The following is an 18,554-nucleotide window of genomic DNA, read 5'->3' as shown; positions in this document are numbered from 1 at the left end:
GGGACAGACGTTGTAGGGACACGGCTGTAGTTATGTGTTTTGCGAACAGAGCAGCAACCTCTCTGTATGAACAGCATGGTGAACTGCTCCCTCTAGTGTTGACTTTAAGGGTTACCACTGGGCTCAGGTGCAAGGGCCTGGTGTGACTTGGCGCAGGCGGCTAGGAGAGGCTGCAGAAGGTCATGTTCTCAAACGAGGGCTTGGGAAGAAGAAAGCGAGTGGGTGGGAAGCAGTCATCTGCCCAGGATCAGGGAAGCAGATGCCGGGAAGGGATTCCAGAGAAAGTTTTACCAGGCTTCTGTCTTTATACGTTTATTGTACGTTGTCGTCAAATATGAAGAAAATTAACCTCACATCCATTTCGCTGATACACCCAGTAATGTGCCTTTTTTGTAACACGATGCAAGTTATCAGTCAACATATTTATTGAATTAAAATATAATAAAATGCAAGTTTTCATATTATATATCCCTGTTAGATTATTAATTAGTTCTTCAGCACAGAGATGAATCTTTTCACTGAAATGTTTCCATAGAACCACTGGCCTTTTCCTTCAAAAAACCTTCAAATGATTAAACAGAAAAATGATTCAGGGAAGTAAATAAGTAGCTGAACTTGTCTGAGGGAAACAGTTGGAGGAGATCTAACCTAGTCAGGGTGGGCGACTGAGTCTCCTGTTTATCGACACTAACCGTTTCTGCTAATTTCAGCCTAAGAAGAAGGCATCTGAACATATTTGAACTAAACAAAAAGTACTAAAATACATCCCATCCAAGGTGGACCCCAGCAATATGCCCTCTACTGCCTATGCTCCAGCCCCCCCCCTCATGACCACGAGCAGGAAAAACAGTGAGAAGATGGATGGATGGATGGATAAGGAGAACACTCAATGTGTATTCAGTAGGTCTGTCAATATGAGCATAATTGTGTTAATCAGGCCCCAGATAGAGATATTTATTTTGCATAAAAATTAGAATGGCTCTACAATGTACAACTGTAGTCTAATCATCGTTTGTAAGTTATGTCCTGCTCTCTGTAATCAGCAGAGGGGACACCACGCCTGTATCGTACGTAAAAATAAGCCAGACTGTTATTTAAAGCTTCAATGTTGACACAGTGAAAAAATGCCCCCCCACCCCCAAGTTCCCATGCCTTTTGTCTCAGCCCAGCTGCGTACCTCAGGCGATCTGACAAGTGGGTCACACGCACGGTCACGCTTCGTGACTCCGTAGCGTCTTTAACAGGACACGCCTCTGCCACACGTGTCAGTGAGACAAAGCGGTTTGCGCACGGGAGGAAAAACAAAGACCAGAGAAACCAGTTTGATGTTGACGACACTAGGAGTAGCCGGGGGTGGTGTGGGGCGGGGGGGGGGTGAGGGTGTCGTCAGTGAGGACAGGGCGAGATGCAGCATTATCGCTGTTTGATCACCACTGGGAGAATCCTTCAGGCAAGCGACCTGCGCTGATAGCCTGCCATCGTTACTTAATGGTGGCCGTGTGTTAGCATGAGCGGCTACGTTCAGGGTTGGCAGCGTGGATGTTCGGATGAAGAAAGTGTCCTCCTGCGTGCTCCTTGTCGCATCCTCCTTTGTCTTCTTTCCCAGGACTGTTGCTTTCTCATCGTCATCACTTCCACGTCTCTCAGCCGCGTGCATCCTCAGTGAGTGCCATTAGCCCCGCTAACGCCGTTAGCGCCCACTGACCCTGAGCCGTTGCCAAGTTTCTGGTATGTTTCATCCTCTGTTATACTTCCTGCATCTTCTTCCTCTTCGTTGTCACTTCTATCGTCACCCGTCAGCTGTGGGAGGAGGGATATTCCATCACTAATCAAATACATACATCATTTTCACTTAGACGGCTACTGGGCCGACTAACAGCCAAATCGGTTGGGTCAGGTCAGGTCAGGGCTGCCTCTCTGTTGCGCAGCGAATGAATGGATTCAAAGTTTCCTGCTAATTCCATAGCAGTGGAGAGACTCTTCAGACAGCACTCTATAAACAAAACACGCAAGAATTTAGAAGTCTTTGGGAACATGGAAAAGAAAGAACTCATGCAAAGAGGGGATCTTCCAAACAAGATCGCTTCTCTGATTCCTTAAAAGGGATCTTTAACCCTACTATGCTACAAGCTGATCGAGATTCTCCTTAATTTGTAAAAGTGCCCTTTATTACAGTATGTCTCAACCTGTTCCTCAGGCACTCCAAGACGGTCCACGTGTTTGCTCCCTAACAGGAACTGGGACGGAGTAAAAACATGGACCGTCTTGGAGTCCCTGAGGACCCATTACACCTGCTGTTGGACAAGTACCTCGGCAATTAATTCATTAGAGAACGTAACCCCAACTCATTAATTTCCACGAACATCTCAGAAAACAGCTGGGAGGGTAGATAGGTAGGGGATAATGTTGAGGCATCATAAAATGTATATGATCGGTGGAACAATTCTCATCTGCTGTCTTCTACTATTATGTATAATCTGTATTTATTTGAAACTTTTTTAAACTGTTTGAGATTACAGTGTGATTGTGGGATCTTTTTCTAAACTTAAAGCTCTGCTTTCTGTAAAAGAAGAGTGATTTAATGAGTAATAGATCCATTTTAAATGGTCCTTTGCAGTACACTTAGCCCCTGCGGGGACACCAATACAAACACCACAAGCCGTTCTCTTCCAAGAAACCGTCATTCCTGGCTGATACGGATCACCTGCCATCACCATTAATGCTAATAGGCTGAAAAGTCAGTGCTGGGCTCACGGGGAAGCTTATCGCCCCGAGCAGAACCGGCCGACTGCTTCCCTTCCACACCTGTGGGCCCATTCCGGGAAAATAGTCTGCAGACGCCCCTGCGCCGAATCGGAGGCGTAGCGTGACACGGCCCCCAAAGCCGGGGGTGTGGAGAGGGCAGAGAGTCACACCAAGATGTTTCTCCCTCCCTCCATTTTTGCGTAATGGAAAAAACAACAGTTAAGGAGGTGAGCTTCTGACCCGAAGGTCACCACTGAGGTCCGCGAGGACCCGGTTGCGGTGCCCTCTAAGGTGCCTATATTTTTTTTAACAATGATCAGCCAAGCCTCCCAGAGCAAGACGACTGACAGACTATGAGAGACAAATCCCCCCCCACCCCACCCCCATAGAGCACCACTGGACCATAACTTGGGTCAAGGCCCATACGTCACACCTCGCTCCATATGCGCCCCCTCCCTGCACACGTTATGGCTCGTAAAAGCTGCCGGACGGAACCTTCCGGGCGGTCCTCGGAAAAAATAACACGACACAAACAACACTGTGCTTAACCGGATAGGTAGAGGGTCTCCAAACGGTTCGGCACAGCTAAAGCGGTTATGAACAGACTGTCTCCACATGTCCGCAGCATCCGCTGCCTTTGCAGCCCCAGGGCAGTGCACTTACGTTGCCAAAGATGAACTTCTTCACCATGCGGAGGATCAGATATGCCCAGAAGATATGCAGGAGTAATAAGACCACCAGCATCACGTTGAAGAAGTAATATCCAAAAAAAGCTGGATAGAGCTCCACAGGATAGACCCACGTGCAGTGGATGAGCCTGGATTAGATGCGGAGCAGAGAGAGATGGTTTTATTTGGCAGGGAGGAGATGAGTAAACCTCGTGTAAGCATTCCTAAAGCAACACTATAGAGTTCTCATAACGTAAGATTAATGTGGCAAGTATTTACATATCTGCTGTGTCCAGCCAAGATGACCCATTTTCAAGTCTGTCTGGCCATTCATTCATTCATTTGTTCATTCCCCCAAACCCATTTTGTAGTCCAGGATTGCAGGCTGTCCATTGTGCACCCTGTACAAGATGGCAGCCCAATACAAATGGCATATGCACACACGGACACACGTTAAGGGCCATTTAGAGTCACCAATCCGTCTAAAACTGTGGGAAATCAGGGAGTATTTCAGGAAACCCCTATGAAAACAGGAAACTCCACAGACACAGGACCTGGACCTGCAGCCTGGGTGGTGTGGGTCACGGCGCTGCTCACATAATACTTACAATCATATCATATAATGTTACTTTGCCTTCACAGCTTAACACGTTAAAGTTTTGCTTTTCACATAAACACCCCTTTTGAAGGTGAATTGGTAAGAGTTACGCACAGTTCCTATTCTTAATGGCCACGTGACTCTGCAAGTGACCAAACACGTGGACCGCTGCAGGTCCCCGAGGGCCAGACTGTGAGACACTGCAGTATATTAGCAGGGATGTGGTCGCCTGCGGAGCAGAGGTGGGCTCACCAGAACGGGAAGATGACCAGCCGGGTGACGATGAAGATGACAGCGAAGAGCACAAAGATGCTGTTACAGGTCCTCTCCCACTTGGCGTAGTTGAACAGCTTTGCGGACTGGAAGGGAGCAGAAGGAAAAAACGGCTTAACTGTGTCATTGGGCAACACTTTACTTGACGGGGCACAAATAATATAGTATTATGCTATTACTTATGTAGTCTTAGTTACATATTTACCTCATGTTTGTTCATCATTAATGAATCGTGATCCATCTTTTATCTCAAGCAGTAACTACATTTGTTACTATATCTGTCAATTTTGTAAATATTTTTGAACTTCTGAAGGAACAAGTCATGAATAACAAGTGAAATGCTGACCTCATGTTTGTTCATCATTAATGAATCATGATGTATCGTTAATCTCTAGTAGCTACTGTATTGGTTCATGATTTCTTCATGATATCTTCATGATTTGTACTTCAATAAAAAGCTGCTGCTATGTATTTGTGCTCCCTCGAGTAAAGTGTGACCTGCCTTTGCAAAAGGGGCCTTTACCTCCAGCAAAACATCAGAGACGTCATGGGTGATCATGACCATGGTGCCGATCCGGATGTAGTTCGCACACCAAGAAAAGGAGAGCAGGGTCAAAGTAGCCACATGGTGAATAACCTGCTCCTTAAAGTCCTAAGAAAGCAGCCAAAAGGAATACAAATAGGCAGTAAGTAAATAGGCCACAGCATTCCTGCTAAAGTCATCTATGCAAAACAAACAGCTAAACAAACAGCTGCTTTCCAGATCCACCCAACAAACCAGATCAGCAAAAAAAACACACACACTTAAGAGAGGACCTTTGAGGGCTGATAAAAGCATCTCCAGACTGAATGGGTGTAAAGCAGAGTATAAATCAAAACTTGCCTTCCGTTTCACATCAAAAGTGATCCTGAACAGCAGAGACAAATAAAAGCTCAGCTCAATGATGTAATACCAGTACTGGGATGGCAGCATCGTCTGCAATGACACGGGAAAGAGGCAGGAATCAGACTCTGAACAGGCCACATGCTCCATTTATTCTATGAGGTAATGCTAATCATGCGGCGATGGCCTGCAAAAGGGCCGGAGAGAGAGGTGGTGTCGAACAGTGCAGATCAAATATAGATCGAGCCAAATGTTTATGCACTTTTGGTGTGTTTTTGCAGCAGTTTACTGTAGCTAAAACCCAACATAATCCTAATAGCGACGTGCCAATATGGCTGGCGTCAAGGTTCGCCTGATTACATCTTGGCACCGAGTGCAGAATGGGAGATATTCCAGAGAATAATTTAACTTCTTATTAGAAAACGGAGGGTTTACTTCTAAATAAGGAGTGGAGCTCTGTTTAATTTGGAAGCAGACAGGTAATTATTGTCAGCAACACAGGGCCGGTTGTAATATTCGGACCGTTTTGGGATGAGGAACACATACGCACCTGCTTTGGAAAGCCTGCCCACACTTCACGCGTGTCATAAAACCAGGGTTTCTGCAGAACATAAGGGGCAAGAGAGCTACATAAACCAGATCTCTGTGTGCTGAAAAGAGGATAACACAAATCTCAATTATAGCATACAATTTAGGTGACGTAAACATCGGCGCTAAGCTCTGCTCCCCTTCTCAAATCTAGCTGCAAAACCTCAAACAGCGGTTCCCTTGGAAACCCTCTTTTCCCTGCCCACCACATCAGCCCCCCCCCCCACAGGGATACAATCCCATAACAGAGGTAATCCATTTTAAATTAGAGCCCCCTGCCTTCTCTGTTTCACTCCAGCAGTTCTAATGGTGCTGCTGTTTCCGACAGCTCACCGAGGGAGGGGTGACCGCAGGCACATCAACAGCATTGCAATTTGGAAAATCAAGGAATCCACTGTAGGTAATGCCACTTTACGGACATTCGTGAACTTTGCCAGAGCGACGTTAGTCTTGAGCCCAGTGGCCCCTGCTGTTTCCAGATGCCCGCCGGCCTCGGGGCATCTCGCATGGCACCACTGAATATCGCATGCTTGATTTCACTGTTGCTAAGGACTTGGGAATAGCCAGAGAGGAAAGAAGGGGTCTTGGAGTAGTCCTCCTCTTCGGTTTGGACTTTTCTGTGACTGAAAGAAACCTCTTGGCAATTTCTTCAATCCTTAGGCATAGAGCTGGATGCGCGCGGTTCCAAAAAAAGAGGGCTACCATGACGGGGGTACCTGAACTTCACCTGAGAGCTGGATAGATGATGAATTCACGAAAAATGCTGGGCAATATCCTTTGAAGGCCTTGTTTGGCCTTTGGGGTGAGTGTGCATCGCATGGCAGGGCAGCACAATGGCGTGAAAGCTGACCATGCTGACGAAAGTAGCTCGAAAAAGGCAGAAAACACAGGAACTTATATAGAAATGCTTTATTGAGCTCAAACGTCGGCACACTTTTCTCATGAGTCATACTAGTACATCACAGCATAACAACAATACTCACGTCATTAAGGGCTATGAAGCCTCCAATGCAAGCTGACAGATAGAAGACGCATCTCCAACTGCAGAGAGAAACACAGAATTGCTCATGAGTGCTGGTATTACATGTAATGTTCCCGAGGCTGGTGAGAAATCAGGCAGTTTACCTGGCCTCCCTAAACTTCTTCAGCAATCCGGGCCGATCTCGGTTGCGTCTCTTCCGGAACCATCTTTCCACCTGCCTCCTCGTCCAGCCGCACTTCTTAGACAACCCATCAATGTCGTTCTGTGTGAGGAATGTAGGGTGAACAACGTTGAGATGACCTCTTGTTAGAACATCCAGGGCACAGTGACCTAAGCAGGATGGCAGAGAAGTACCAGGGTGACACAGCGGTGGGGCAAAGGAAGAGGGAGCAGAGACGGCAAAAAGCGGAGGAGTCACAAGAACTAGGGAGCCTGAAGAAAAACACACAGGAAAATAAAACACATGTCGGCTGGACATCAAAATCTGGACTAAGAGAGAAAAATAATTGTCACCTGACTCCGCCCTGCCTTGGGACAGGCACACCCTGCTGTGACTTATGACACCATTACACCAGTCGTTCAAAATTCTGCACTGTATTCACTGCGCTGCAGTGCAATGGCACTGTGGAATTTTTTTTCATAAGCCTGCAAGCTTTTTTAATTAAAGCAAGTTTACCCACAATGCTCATGGAATCAAAGCAAGAAACACTAATAATCCCGCAGAGGAGTTCCAAACCCCATCGGCCATTTGCACCGCGGGGACACTTTTCTGTAACAAAAGGCCACTGGCTCATGAGAAAGGTGGAGATGCTGTGACTCAGCTATTGCAGAGGATTGGGCAAGCCTTGGCGTTGCATTACAACCACGCTCTCAGGCTTCCTTACTGTCAACACGAATAAGGCTGATGTGGTTAAACACCTCAAACATCATCGTAAAGCGGCCGATGCAAACAGCCTTTCAGGCGTTTACCTGTCCTGGATTCCTGGAGCGGGAGATGAAAAACTTCTCCAGTATCGCATTGTCAGCAGGTTTCTGCTGGATTTTGTCCCTGATCCCAAAGGAAGTTGCTAAAGGTGTGGCTACTGATCTGGGAAGAAGAAGAGAAAAAAAACAGGATGAATGAAAGGAGAGGGTGGAATCTGAAACCAGAGGCGGCTTCAGGCTGCTGTGTGCATCTTGCATGGTCTGTAGCAAGAGCACAGATCCACGCTAACGACTCGCTCTGGGCACCTGGACTATAGTCAAGCAGCCACACATGAAGAGAACAATAGGGTTAGAATGCGGAACACCACAGGAAGCACTTTGTTAATCAGTAATTATCCACCGAGAAAAAGTGATGTAAGTCATGTCTCATTTCCATTGCTATAATCTGTACTTACTAGACACAGCAACAGAGATCAGGAACATAAACATAAATCTGAAATCTGAATCTGAAACAAGGAATCAGCCAGTCAGCTTTTTCAAACTCAGCAGCACAAACCAATCAATCAATAATAAAAATGTAAGTGTAAATATATCATTATACATACATTATATGGACATAATTATTGGGACACACAACTTAATCATTGAATTCAGGTGTTTCATTCAGACCCATGGCAACCGGTGTATAAAATCAAGCACCGAGCCATGCAGTCAGGTTTACAAACATTTGTGAAAGAATGGGTCATTCTGAAGAGCTCAGTGAAATCAAGCATGGTGCCGTCATAGGATGTCACCTTTGCAAGTCAGCTTGTGAACTTTCTTCCCTGCTCGATATTCCATGGCCAGCTGTAAGAGGTATTACTGCAAGGTGGAAGCGTTTAGGAACAGCGGAAACTCGGCCATGAAGTGACTGAACGTGTAAAGTAACAGAGCGGGTCCAAACTCCCTCTGGCATTAACCCCAGCATGAAAACTCTTCGCCAGGAGCTACAGGGAATGGGCTTCGGTGGCCGAGCAGCTGCTTGCAAGCCTCTCAGTGTCAGATGGAGTGTAAAGAACGCTGCCACTGGACTCTGGAGCAGTGGAAACGTGTTCTATGGAGTAACGAATCACGCTTCTCTGTCTGGCATTGTGATGGACGAGTCTGGGTTTGGCGGATGCCAGGAGAACGTGACCTGCCTGACTGCACTGTGCCACCTGTACGGTTTGGTGGATGAGGGATAATGGTATGGGGCTATTTTTAGGGGTTATGTTAGACCCTTTAGTGCCAGTGAAGGGAACTCAAAAATTCCCACAGACACGCTCCAAAATCTTGTGGAAAGCCTTCCAAGAAGAGCGGCAGCTGTTATAGCTGCAAAGCGGGGACCAACTCCATATTGGTGCATATGTATTTAGAATGGGATGTCATAAAAGTTCCAGTAGGTGTACTGGCCTGGTGTCCCAATACTTTTGTCCATATAGTGTATATATCACCTTACTTTGACAATGTCCCCCTAACACAATGAGATGGACAACACAGGATACATAATATATGCTAAATGATGTATAACATCGTACCAGTACTGCATGTAATTTCAAAATCATAGCGAGCATTTAGCAGCCACATAATACCCTTTTATTTTAGGCTTATTGGTTTCTTATTGCACGTCACTGGCATTATTTCGGCTCGTTCCCACGGTAACCTCAACGCGCCGCGTTGCCTTGTGAGTAGAGCCCTGCCGTGGCGTGTTTACATTTGCCTTTCTGCTGACGGCTTACCTTTCAAACAGGTATCTGACTAAGAGGAACAGGATGGCGTACGGGACGGTGGCATACAGGTCGGAGGCCTTGGCGTAAACACGACCCTCCCTGTCCTCCAAGTCCGCCCAGGTCAGGTTCACAGGGAGCCAGATGCGATCCCACCAAAACCACTCCTGGATGGTCCTGAACATGGTGCTGGAAGGGAGGAGGAACAGGACCTCTTAGAGCTCAGGCCGCTCCTGCAGCTAAAACTGGACTGATAACAACCATAAAAATATATACAGGGACAATTAAGAGAGTGGAAGCCACAGAAACATGGCCATAATTATCACTGATATCGATAATTATTATATACATGAGCGATAAAGGGTGATACAAGGGCAAAGTTCTTCTGTTATTCCTGTGGGTTTACAAACAGGCAATGTTGTTAGTTCCTTATTTGCAAAGCATTGTTTACTCAGAAGTTAATATTTAAAGAACAAAAAAAAAAACAGTTTCCTGAAGCACTCTCCACGCCTTCTGTCAGCAAACCTGAAGCTGACAGACTATAAAAGTCAAGCCCGGAGCCTAGAAACAGGAGCCGGCTGGGGAGCCGAGTTTCAAACTGCCGCCTTTTTAAGTTCAAACGAGCAGAACCCAGCCTAAGAAAGGTCACAATGACAGACTGAAACCCTGGGTGCAGCCTGGAGGAGTGAGCCCAGTGCGTGTGGAGACAGGACATGTGGCTGACCAGGTAAAGTGAGTCCCTAGTCAGCAGAGGCAGGAAATCTGACCTTTTTAAGCCTTATTTCCTATTACATGCGTACACAATGTAGTGAGACCTCCCCCACCCCAGATACAGTGACCAGAGATGAGCGTGGATCACCAAGCCAGAATCACCTCTCCAAGATACCACTCCAAAACCTGGCTTTTTATAACAACCACCAATCGCTGTAAACACGAATTTAATTTCAGAATTTAATACGACCTGATTTAGAAACAGGGGGGAAAACCTGATAACTAAGAAGAGCAATAAATTCTACCTACTTAGAAATCACCTGCCAGCAGATAGAAATAAAAAAAAATTAAAAAAAAAACACACAAGTAATACGGTAATGAAATCCATATAATCCTATATTTCACAGCAGGGATCTGTTGTTGACCGTAGGTTAGGTACATAGTTTAATCAGTTCAAGGGAATGCACAGTCTCCCCTCAGCCCTTCTAGAGTTCCAGTACGGTAAACTCTCTCTCTCTCTCTCTCTCTCTCACACACACACACACACACATACACAAGCAAACATATATACTCACAGACACACACACCCACACACACCCAGCACACACACAAACATGCGCACTACACACACACACACACAGACACATACATACGTAACGAGTTCACCTGCCGACTTACTCTACGCCTGGATTCCTTCCTCCATACTTCTCGCCTCCCACACCGTTTGATCTGCGTGTTTCCCGTCCGTCTTCACGCGAAGCGTTAAAGCGGAGCGGATCCGTTTGAGACGCAAAACACTGACCGAGATCAATCGGCTCCACACCCCGAATACTTTTAACAGGATTAAAATACTCTTACGTGTTCTGAAAATAACATTAGCCTACTTGCCATCTATAAAATCTGAAATCTGTTTGCAACTTTCATCTTTACATAAGGCACCAAGTAGCCTATGCAATTATTAAAATCCATAATCACCTGGAAATTAAACAAGCATAAAAATTCAAGGAATGTGAGCAGTTTGCGGATGTTTTTCTTTAGATTTAATTGTTCTTTTTTTGCTAGATTGTTAGTCCAACCTTTTACAGCACTTTAGATAATTTTGTAAATGCGGTCAACGAATTTCACCTTCAAACACAAGTTTTGTTGAATGTGTATGTTCCCGAGGGATGCGCCCAGTCTTTGCACGCCGCTGTATGCCGCAGCACCCACCTCTCCCTGCGACGTGACCCATGCATTCCCCAAGTCTAAACTCTGATATCTCGTGAAAACACAATGTACTTATTTCTTAAAAGTCCATGTACCGTTTAAAACCATTAAAAGAAGTCAACCATCACCGGAGCTCTGATTGACAGATAACTGAAAAAAAATCCCCCTGAGAAATTAACTGGTTTCCCAGCACATCTCTGCCAAAGTCATGAACTCACGTAATTTCCCCTTCTTTTGGGACCGATTGAGTCCCTTGTCAAACTTTCTTAGATAAACGCGCCCTATTTCCCTCGCTACATGATCGGTCTGCATCACCGGACGCATGACAGCCGCGAATCCGATCACTCAAGGAGCGCTTGTGGCTTTGAATGTGGTTCCTGTAATTAACCCCCCCCCCCTTACAAAAAAAGTACTCATATGAAATGAAACATGAAAAAAGAACCCCCCCCCCCCCCCCCCCCCTTTACCTTGACACGGTCGGCTCCGATAAGGTGGGTTCAACTGCCGGACTAGGGCTCTCACGCTTTAATGGGATCCAGTAGCAGGCATGGTGGCGTCGCCAGCCCCGGCAGGCACTCAGCCTTTGTGCGGGTCACACCCTGGCTCGGCTCCTATTCACGTCTTTTGACGACGCAAGGTGGCTGACTGGCTGTCTGACTCAGCACAGGTGATTTACCTGTGTTGGGGAGGCGGCGGGTGCCCAAGGGCTACAAGTTTGCCCGTGACTCCGCATTGTACTTGTAGCGGGAGCAGCGCGGCTTCCGTTACACGGTCCGTGGGGGCAGAAGCGCCGACGGCAGAAAAAGGGAAGAGTATAACTAACTCTGAAAAGCCTATAACTAACTCTGAAAGGCCGGTAAGATGTGAAGGGCAGGGCAGGAGTTCACTAAGGAGCTGCGGGATTTATCTCTTTTTTTCAGGACCGCTTTGTGATCGCCCTTAATGAATGATCTCAAGTGCTCTGCTCTGATTTAATAGCGCAGGTATTTTGTATGTCTTATTAAAACACGAAGGCTTTTGTGTATGTTTTTTGAGAACTTTCATCCGATCCCAAATGTATCAAAAACTGGGGCACTGCTGGAATTTAATCTTCCTCTTGTGATTTTCACCTTTTGAAGTGTTTGTAACTCTTGAGAGCAGGACCGGTATGCCCACAGCCAGAAATATAGATATTTTTGGATGGTAGATTTGCTCACTGATTTAGCCAACTGGAGGGGAGTGGGGGTGTCCCTCAGGAGATTTTGTCAGGGTAGAGCATAAACTTTTCGTTACTGCCTTCGTGTCTGAACGCCAGCAAACCAATTTTGAGGGTTCAAATCCATAATTGTACTATACTACACTACTCACAATAAGTTAGGGATATTGTTATTTACATGAGTGCTTTTCCTATTTGCTCTGAATTTTAATGAAATAAATAAAGGTTCCCTTTGATATTACTAAGAAACACCATTTTCATCAGTTTAATATTTATTACCCCAAAAATTTAGACAACAGGGATAGCCCCAAATAGCAAAAATTGACAATGTCAGAAGACAATGTTTCCACCATTTGCCGCAATGACAGCTTGACAGCGACGTCTCATGCTCCTCACTAGCCTCTTGATGTTGTCCTGAGGCAATGCGTTACACTCTTCCACAAGTGCTACACGCAGTTCTGCCAGGTCACGTGGGGGTGGGGTACGATCATCCAGTCTCTGCTTCAACTGGTCCCAGACGTGCTCTATGGGGTTCAGGTCAGGGGACATTGATGGCCATACCATATGAGGCACTCCAACCTCCTGAAGTCGAGCTGTGACAATTCTGCCACGATGTGGTGGAGCATTATCATCCATGAACAGAAAGTTCGGGGTGTGCTGGCGGAATTGGGGGATGATGATGGGTTCTATGATGTCTCTGAGGTAAGAACGTGCAGTGACTGAGCCATGTACAATAACCAAATCTGTTTTGCACTGACTGGTGATGCCTGCCCAGACTGTTGCACCTCCTCCACCAAAGCAAACCCTGGGGACCATGTTGACCTCAGCGTATCGCTCACCTCGCCTTCTCCAGCAACGCTGACGACCATCATTTCTGTGCAAGGTGACCCGACACTCATCAGTGAACAGGACGGTAGACCACTGCTACATTGCCCAGGTCACATGGTCTTGTGCCCACTGCAAACGTTCACGGAGGTGTCTTGGTGTCAGTGGAGTCACCTGCAACGGTCGTCTGGCATTCAAGCCAAAGCGGTGGAGTCGGTTGCGAATGGTTTGTCTGGAAACCCTAGTACCCCTCGCATCTCGTAAACAGGCCTGCAGCTGTGTGGCAGTTGCATGACGATGTCTGAGTGCATAGGTACTGGTCATAGTTGCGGTCTGTCACTCGTGGGGCTCCACTCTTGGGTCTGTCATGAACTCTGTCAGTAGTTCTGTGTCATGATGCAAGTCTGCTGATGACACTTTGAGACACACCAAGTTCACGAGCAACATCTGACTGCCTGCCACCGACCCGAAGGCGTGACCATGGCCAGGTGGCGCTGCTCGTCCCTTAAGTGACGTCGTGTGTTCATGGCTGTTTGAATGTTGAAATTGATGCCACATTGAAAAGGGTTGTCTTTTGGTATTGGCCCCAATTTAAGGCACACCTGTACACAATGAGAGCATTACATGGAAAACACAAAATGAGGTGTGTCTATCACCCCAATACAATTGCCTCCCTATCCCAAAAATGTCTGAAGTGAAACAAACACCGTATGTATGACATCCACTAAGTCTCTCACAATATCCCTAACTTACTGTGAGTAGTGTATATGGCCATGTGTCTGATGGATGGACACAGTCGTCCTGTGGTGTTTTCAACACAAAATATTGTGTACAAAACAAAGCTTTTGCTTACCGTACAAATCCTGCATTGAATTTATGTATACATGTAAACACCAATTCCACCTCCCCCCACACACACAATTGTGATACAAAAAAATATTTATTACTTTTTATCAAAAGTAGTCAGAGCAGTAAAATGTATTTTGCCATGGTAACCAAATGTCAAGGCTCCATTTATTAAACATATTATTGCACTTTGTCATTAATTCAACACACCAGATTAAGATAAAAACATCAGCTGATGTCTTATCTAGTGGATACTACTGATTGTCCGACAAAATGTTCACGCTGGTATCGCAGGGACAGGAGTCCAAAGGGGCTTTATCAGAATGCCGTTCCAGATTAGCCCCGATCCCCGTTAGCAGTTTCAGGAGCGAGTCAGGCTTGTAGGGGAACAGTTTTCGTTTTCGGAGCCTGAAGATAACTTTGCCCAGTTCAGTCAGGCACGTGGCTGCCCTCCTGCACATCCTAGGAGTTGTCGACTGATCCTCTTGCACCTCATCCTGTATGCGGTCATGAAGACCCACAGAGCAACCGCCCACTTTGCTAAACTCCAGGGGATGGGAGGTCATGTTCCCAACAATTGGGACACAGTGAGCACTTGGCACTTCTGAGTCAGATTCATCTGAGCTAGCGTAGTTCACTAAAGGGCGGAGTAAGGCCTGGGTGGCTCCACCAACTGAAGGTGTAGCCCAGCTACCTGAAGCCCCACCCCAATTAAGGGGGATACCTGCCGCCTTGGGACAGCCCACCGAGGCCATACTGCCATCAACAGCTGCCAGCGTTTCACTTCCACATGTGGCAGCCTTCGCCTCCATCACTGGCTCCCGGGCCTCGATGCACTGGCAGGCGAGCTCAAAGTCCTCCCAGGTGTCTCTCAGCAGCTTCAGATATCTCACAAAATAATCCAGGAAGCAGGTTTCCGTGGAGATGAGAAAGTCAAGGAGGACGCTGTGGTCGAATGCGATGCTTCTGAGCAGATAGATGAAGCAACAGTGAGGGTTGCAGCCGGTGTCACAAGCCGCCGGGTTTGAGATTCCGCTCGACCTGCAGACAAGTCCAGGGATAATCTGTTAGCACGACTTCACACATGGATCTTCACACATGGATATGGTGTAAAACTATTTATGGTAGTGTATGTTAAGTTTCCCACCCCATGCACCAAAGACCAATGAAAATATTAGGAACGCACCCCCTCTGATGTAAATACAAGCTCAGTACAATCCTGGCCGCCTCGAACATGTCGTCATCCTGCTCCCCAAACACCACGGAGACCCAGGCGCAGGAGTGGCCCAGCAACCACGCCCCGGAAAGGTGCTGGTTCACAAAAAGCATCAGAGAATGCAAGTAGGACTGGGGACCCACAGCAGGATCCAGACCTGCTGTGACAGAAAGACTAGTGAAAGAGGGAGTCCATAGCTCCCACCACAGGTAAAGCATCCATGTCATCCATATTTAAACCCAAAAAGCAATCTGAAAATAGTTATGGATCAGCACAAATAGTGAAAATGCACAAAGGCTTGTCAATTTTTAGTAAATATCGCCCCCTACTGTATGATTCATGAATATCAAAAATCATATTCTTCAATTTTTTGTCATTCAAAAAGTCTCTAAACATTAAACTAAAAAAAAAATCTGCATACATAATTACCTTCCTCCTTTTCATATAGGATTCTGTATTCCAGAGATTTGAGTAGCACCAGGCTTGTCGACCTTAGCATTACAAAATCCGGTCCAGAACGACTCAACAGACTGTTTCCACCAAAGTAGGCAGCTTTGCTGCTCACTGGGACACGCAGCAGCCAACCAGCAGCCACCGAATTCAGCACTGCATTTGCCAGAGCCAGGATGTCGGAGGTCATGTGACCATCCCCATTTAGCGAAAGCTCCGCCCCTCCTGTCATAAAGTCATCTCCTGTCTTTAAGAGCAGGCATGCCTTCAAGAGCAGAAGCGTCCTCTTTTGCACAAGGTAGTGAACGGGGGAACAGATCACCTGCAGGGCCACGGATGGCTGCTGGAAGACCAGCCTCTGGCTCAATGAGCAGATCTTCAGATTGAGTCTTACGGCAACAAGCACCTCAAGTAAATCCAAAACAGCTACCAGGTTTGTTGCCACGTCAAAAGTGTCATTTGCACATGACACTGGTTTGGCAGGCTCCCGTTCAATCCAGGTGAGAATTCCAGAATATAAACCAGGAAAAACTGGATCCAGTGAGATAACCAGTTGCTCCAGTGCATCTGGACAAGAAGAAAAAAGTCCAAGTTCAAGGTTATTGGCATATGCATGCAAAAACATAATACAGTACTTATGCTTTTGTTCTCTCTCTACATTACATAAAAGACATACACAAATAATAACAAATTAGTAGAAAAACAATCTCAATAAAATTAAAAAGCCTCTCAGGTTGTGTACAAATGTTCACATGATTAAAAGGAGATATACTAGGACGTTAAGAAAAGTTATTAAAGCACTGTTTCGTTCACTGCCAGGTTCTTTCATTGGATTCTTCTGATCATTTGAAAACATACCTTTCTTGTGTGTAAACATTCCCGTCAAAACTCCTTTTATCACGGTAGTGATGGTCAACAAAGAGCAGACTGTTTCATTGTCAGGGTGTGGATTCTGAAGGATTTGTATATACCTTTCCTGCCAAACACTGTCAAGTGAATTCTGTTGATAGAAAAAAAAATATGCGTTATAAACAGTTATAAAGTTTTGACTATAAAGAAAATGTGACTGCAATATCACTGTAAACCCAGTAGTGTCCAGTGCTACTTATAGGTCATCAACACCAGTGATACTGAAGACTTTTGTAATATGATACTCACAGACTCATGGAGCTGAAAAAGAATGACTGATGATATACACCTAACAGCAAAGTGTGATAATAATCGGTCCTGGACACCAAAAAAGGTGACCTGTAACAGAAGTAAACGAAAATATTTTAATAAATTACACTTTAATTACCACAACGTTCAAAAAGCAGTCAACTAATTATATGCTGCTTATACAGAAACTTTCATATTTCTGTATACAAAACCTGAATAGTGAGAAACTTTTTATGCCATATAAAAAAAACCGAGTAAATCATAGTTAATATTTCAATTAAAGGTGTTATATGTATAAATGCATGCAATTTAATATTCGGTCAATTTTTCCATCTTACAAGCTTCGAAGAAAGAGAGAAGTCTTCCAGTGCGTTTATCAAAACTTCCTTGCAATAAAGCCTCGTTTGGTCACTTTGGCTCCCAGAGAGCAGTTTGGTACTCGTGCTTCCCAGCAGACTGAGTGCAAAGCACACGATTTCCTTTCTTTTCTGTCCTTCCCCGTTGGTGCAGGGATGGAACCGCGCTGACAAGGTCTGATAGTTGCTATTTTCATGCTCACATGAACCGGCCGTCTGGCAAAGCAAACAAGTCTCGGGCCAGCTTTCACAGATAACTGAGCACAACATCGATGCCACTTCGTGACTTCCCTTCGTTGGACGCTTTCCCGCCAGCAAACATTTGTGCACGTCTTGTAAAATGAAGAACATATCCATGCTGGTTTTCCGAGTAATTTTGTCTGTCACGATATTATCAGAATTGTAATTATAGGTAGATCTCCCGTGCTTTATGGCCAAGCAGGTCTTCCTTCCATATGGAGCTACAATTATGGTCGTGTTACATTTATTCCCATGATTTTTAACTTACATCTTGTCTTATGCACCAATGGCTTGTCAACTCCGCCAAGTCGATATAAACATTCAATCTAGTAGGTTAAATGTATGACAAACAACGTAACTCCAAACACGTTTCGTTCTTCGTTTGTCGCATTGCTCTTTTTATAATGTTTTTGAACAAAATTTGCAGCAATGAAAACTCACAGCATTTAACTAGTAGTGGCACTTTCCTATTTATAGTAGACTCGGAAATACATTCCCATTCGTACACCCGCTCGCGACTCGCTGCTCGACTTCCGGCTTTCTTCCCATTGCATACTGGGAGTCGTAGTGCACATCACCACAGCTCGACACCCAGAATCTCGGTAAAATGACTAACTCGAGCTGTACGAGCAAAACAGTTCCGCTGCTCTGTTCGATGAAGCAAAAACCCGCTGTGCTATTCTGAGACTGAATAAAATACCAGTTAGCAATCCGTCGACGAGCAGATGACTTACGGGTCGCAATCTCAGGATCCAGCTTTTGCGGCAGGATGTTGTTATGCCATACGGCAGGGGGGTTGGTTTCAGATGGTACTATTCAACTCTGCACAAATGTAATCAAATATTAATGCACTTTTAACAGTACCAATCGACTGCCCTGAATGTTACGAAAAACGCCAGGGAAGCGGCGCTTTCATCGTATGCACTATCACCGGTGTCTGGCCGC

At 45.7% G+C, this 18,554-nt stretch overlaps 2 protein-coding genes across 7 annotated transcripts; both read right to left on the bottom strand.

The window, feature by feature from the left end:
* Nucleotides 1-296: 296 nt before the first annotated feature.
* On the bottom strand, nucleotides 297-12,125 carry cers3a (ceramide synthase 3a). 3 transcript variants are annotated; one of them, XM_023814214.2, is made up of 11 exons: nucleotides 11,791-12,125; nucleotides 9,419-9,595; nucleotides 7,707-7,824; nucleotides 6,881-6,999; nucleotides 6,739-6,796; nucleotides 5,718-5,768; nucleotides 5,168-5,260; nucleotides 4,808-4,936; nucleotides 4,264-4,370; nucleotides 3,409-3,562; nucleotides 297-1,800 (listed from the first exon to the last, which is right to left on the bottom strand). In XM_023814214.2, the coding sequence occupies exons 2-11, from the start codon at nucleotides 9,589-9,591 to the stop codon at nucleotides 1,660-1,662; spliced, it is 1,143 nt and encodes a 380-aa protein (XP_023669982.2). In that variant the 5' UTR covers nucleotides 9,592-9,595; nucleotides 11,791-12,125; the 3' UTR covers nucleotides 297-1,659. The 3 variants fall into 3 exon arrangements, with proteins under 3 accessions (XP_023669982.2, XP_023669984.2, XP_023669983.2); XM_023814216.2 differs by lacking the exon at nucleotides 11,791-12,125 and adding an exon at nucleotides 11,542-11,668; XM_023814215.2 differs by lacking the exon at nucleotides 11,791-12,125 and adding an exon at nucleotides 10,796-11,523.
* A 2,139-nt stretch (nucleotides 12,126-14,264) lies between these two features.
* lins1 (lines homolog 1) lies at nucleotides 14,265-18,440 on the bottom strand. Of its 4 annotated transcripts, none has more exons than XM_023814125.2 (6): nucleotides 18,344-18,440; nucleotides 17,014-17,103; nucleotides 16,714-16,855; nucleotides 15,835-16,422; nucleotides 15,376-15,565; nucleotides 14,265-15,230 (listed from the first exon to the last, which is right to left on the bottom strand). In XM_023814125.2, the coding sequence occupies exons 3-6, from the start codon at nucleotides 16,730-16,732 to the stop codon at nucleotides 14,444-14,446; spliced, it is 1,584 nt and encodes a 527-aa protein (XP_023669893.1). In that variant the 5' UTR covers nucleotides 16,733-16,855; nucleotides 17,014-17,103; nucleotides 18,344-18,440; the 3' UTR covers nucleotides 14,265-14,443. The 4 variants fall into 4 exon arrangements, with proteins under 4 accessions (XP_023669893.1, XP_023669894.1, XP_023669891.1 ...); XM_023814126.2 differs by lacking the exon at nucleotides 18,344-18,440 and adding an exon at nucleotides 18,226-18,308; XM_023814123.2 differs by lacking the exon at nucleotides 18,344-18,440 and adding an exon at nucleotides 17,352-18,158.
* Between the last annotated feature and the right edge of the window lie 114 nt (nucleotides 18,441-18,554).

Source organism: Paramormyrops kingsleyae, chromosome 11, assembly GCF_048594095.1.
Source record: "Paramormyrops kingsleyae isolate MSU_618 chromosome 11, PKINGS_0.4, whole genome shotgun sequence".
NCBI lineage: Eukaryota > Metazoa > Chordata > Actinopteri > Osteoglossiformes > Mormyridae > Paramormyrops > Paramormyrops kingsleyae.
The sequence above is the reverse complement of the archived record's forward strand: the minus strand, read 5'-3'. Positions and strand labels throughout refer to the sequence as shown.

What these genes read in the sequence shown, in the direction of transcription:
- lins1 (XM_023814123.2), bottom strand. Translation starts at nt 17,726, where the DNA reads ATGGATATGTTCTTCATTTTACAAGACGTGCACAAATGTTTGCTGGCG. An exon ending in AATGTTTACACACAAGAAAG is followed by an intron (nt 16,423 to 16,713) that starts GTATGTTTTCAA and finishes CTTCTTGTCCAG; the next exon opens with ATGCACTGGAGCAACTGGTT. An exon ending in CCTATATGAAAAGGAGGAAG is followed by an intron (nt 15,566 to 15,834) that starts GTAATTATGTAT and finishes TTTCTGTCACAG; the next exon opens with CAGGTCTGGATCCTGCTGTG.
- cers3a (XM_023814214.2), bottom strand. Translation starts at nt 9,591, where the DNA reads ATGTTCAGGACCATCCAGGAGTGGTTTTGGTGGGATCGCATCTGGCTC. An exon ending in AAGAAGTTTAGGGAGGCCAG is followed by an intron (nt 6,797 to 6,880) that starts GTAAACTGCCTG and finishes TTCTCTCTGCAG; the next exon opens with TTGGAGATGCGTCTTCTATC. An exon ending in CTTTTGATGTGAAACGGAAG is followed by an intron (nt 4,937 to 5,167) that starts GCAAGTTTTGAT and finishes CTGCTTTCTTAG; the next exon opens with GACTTTAAGGAGCAGGTTAT.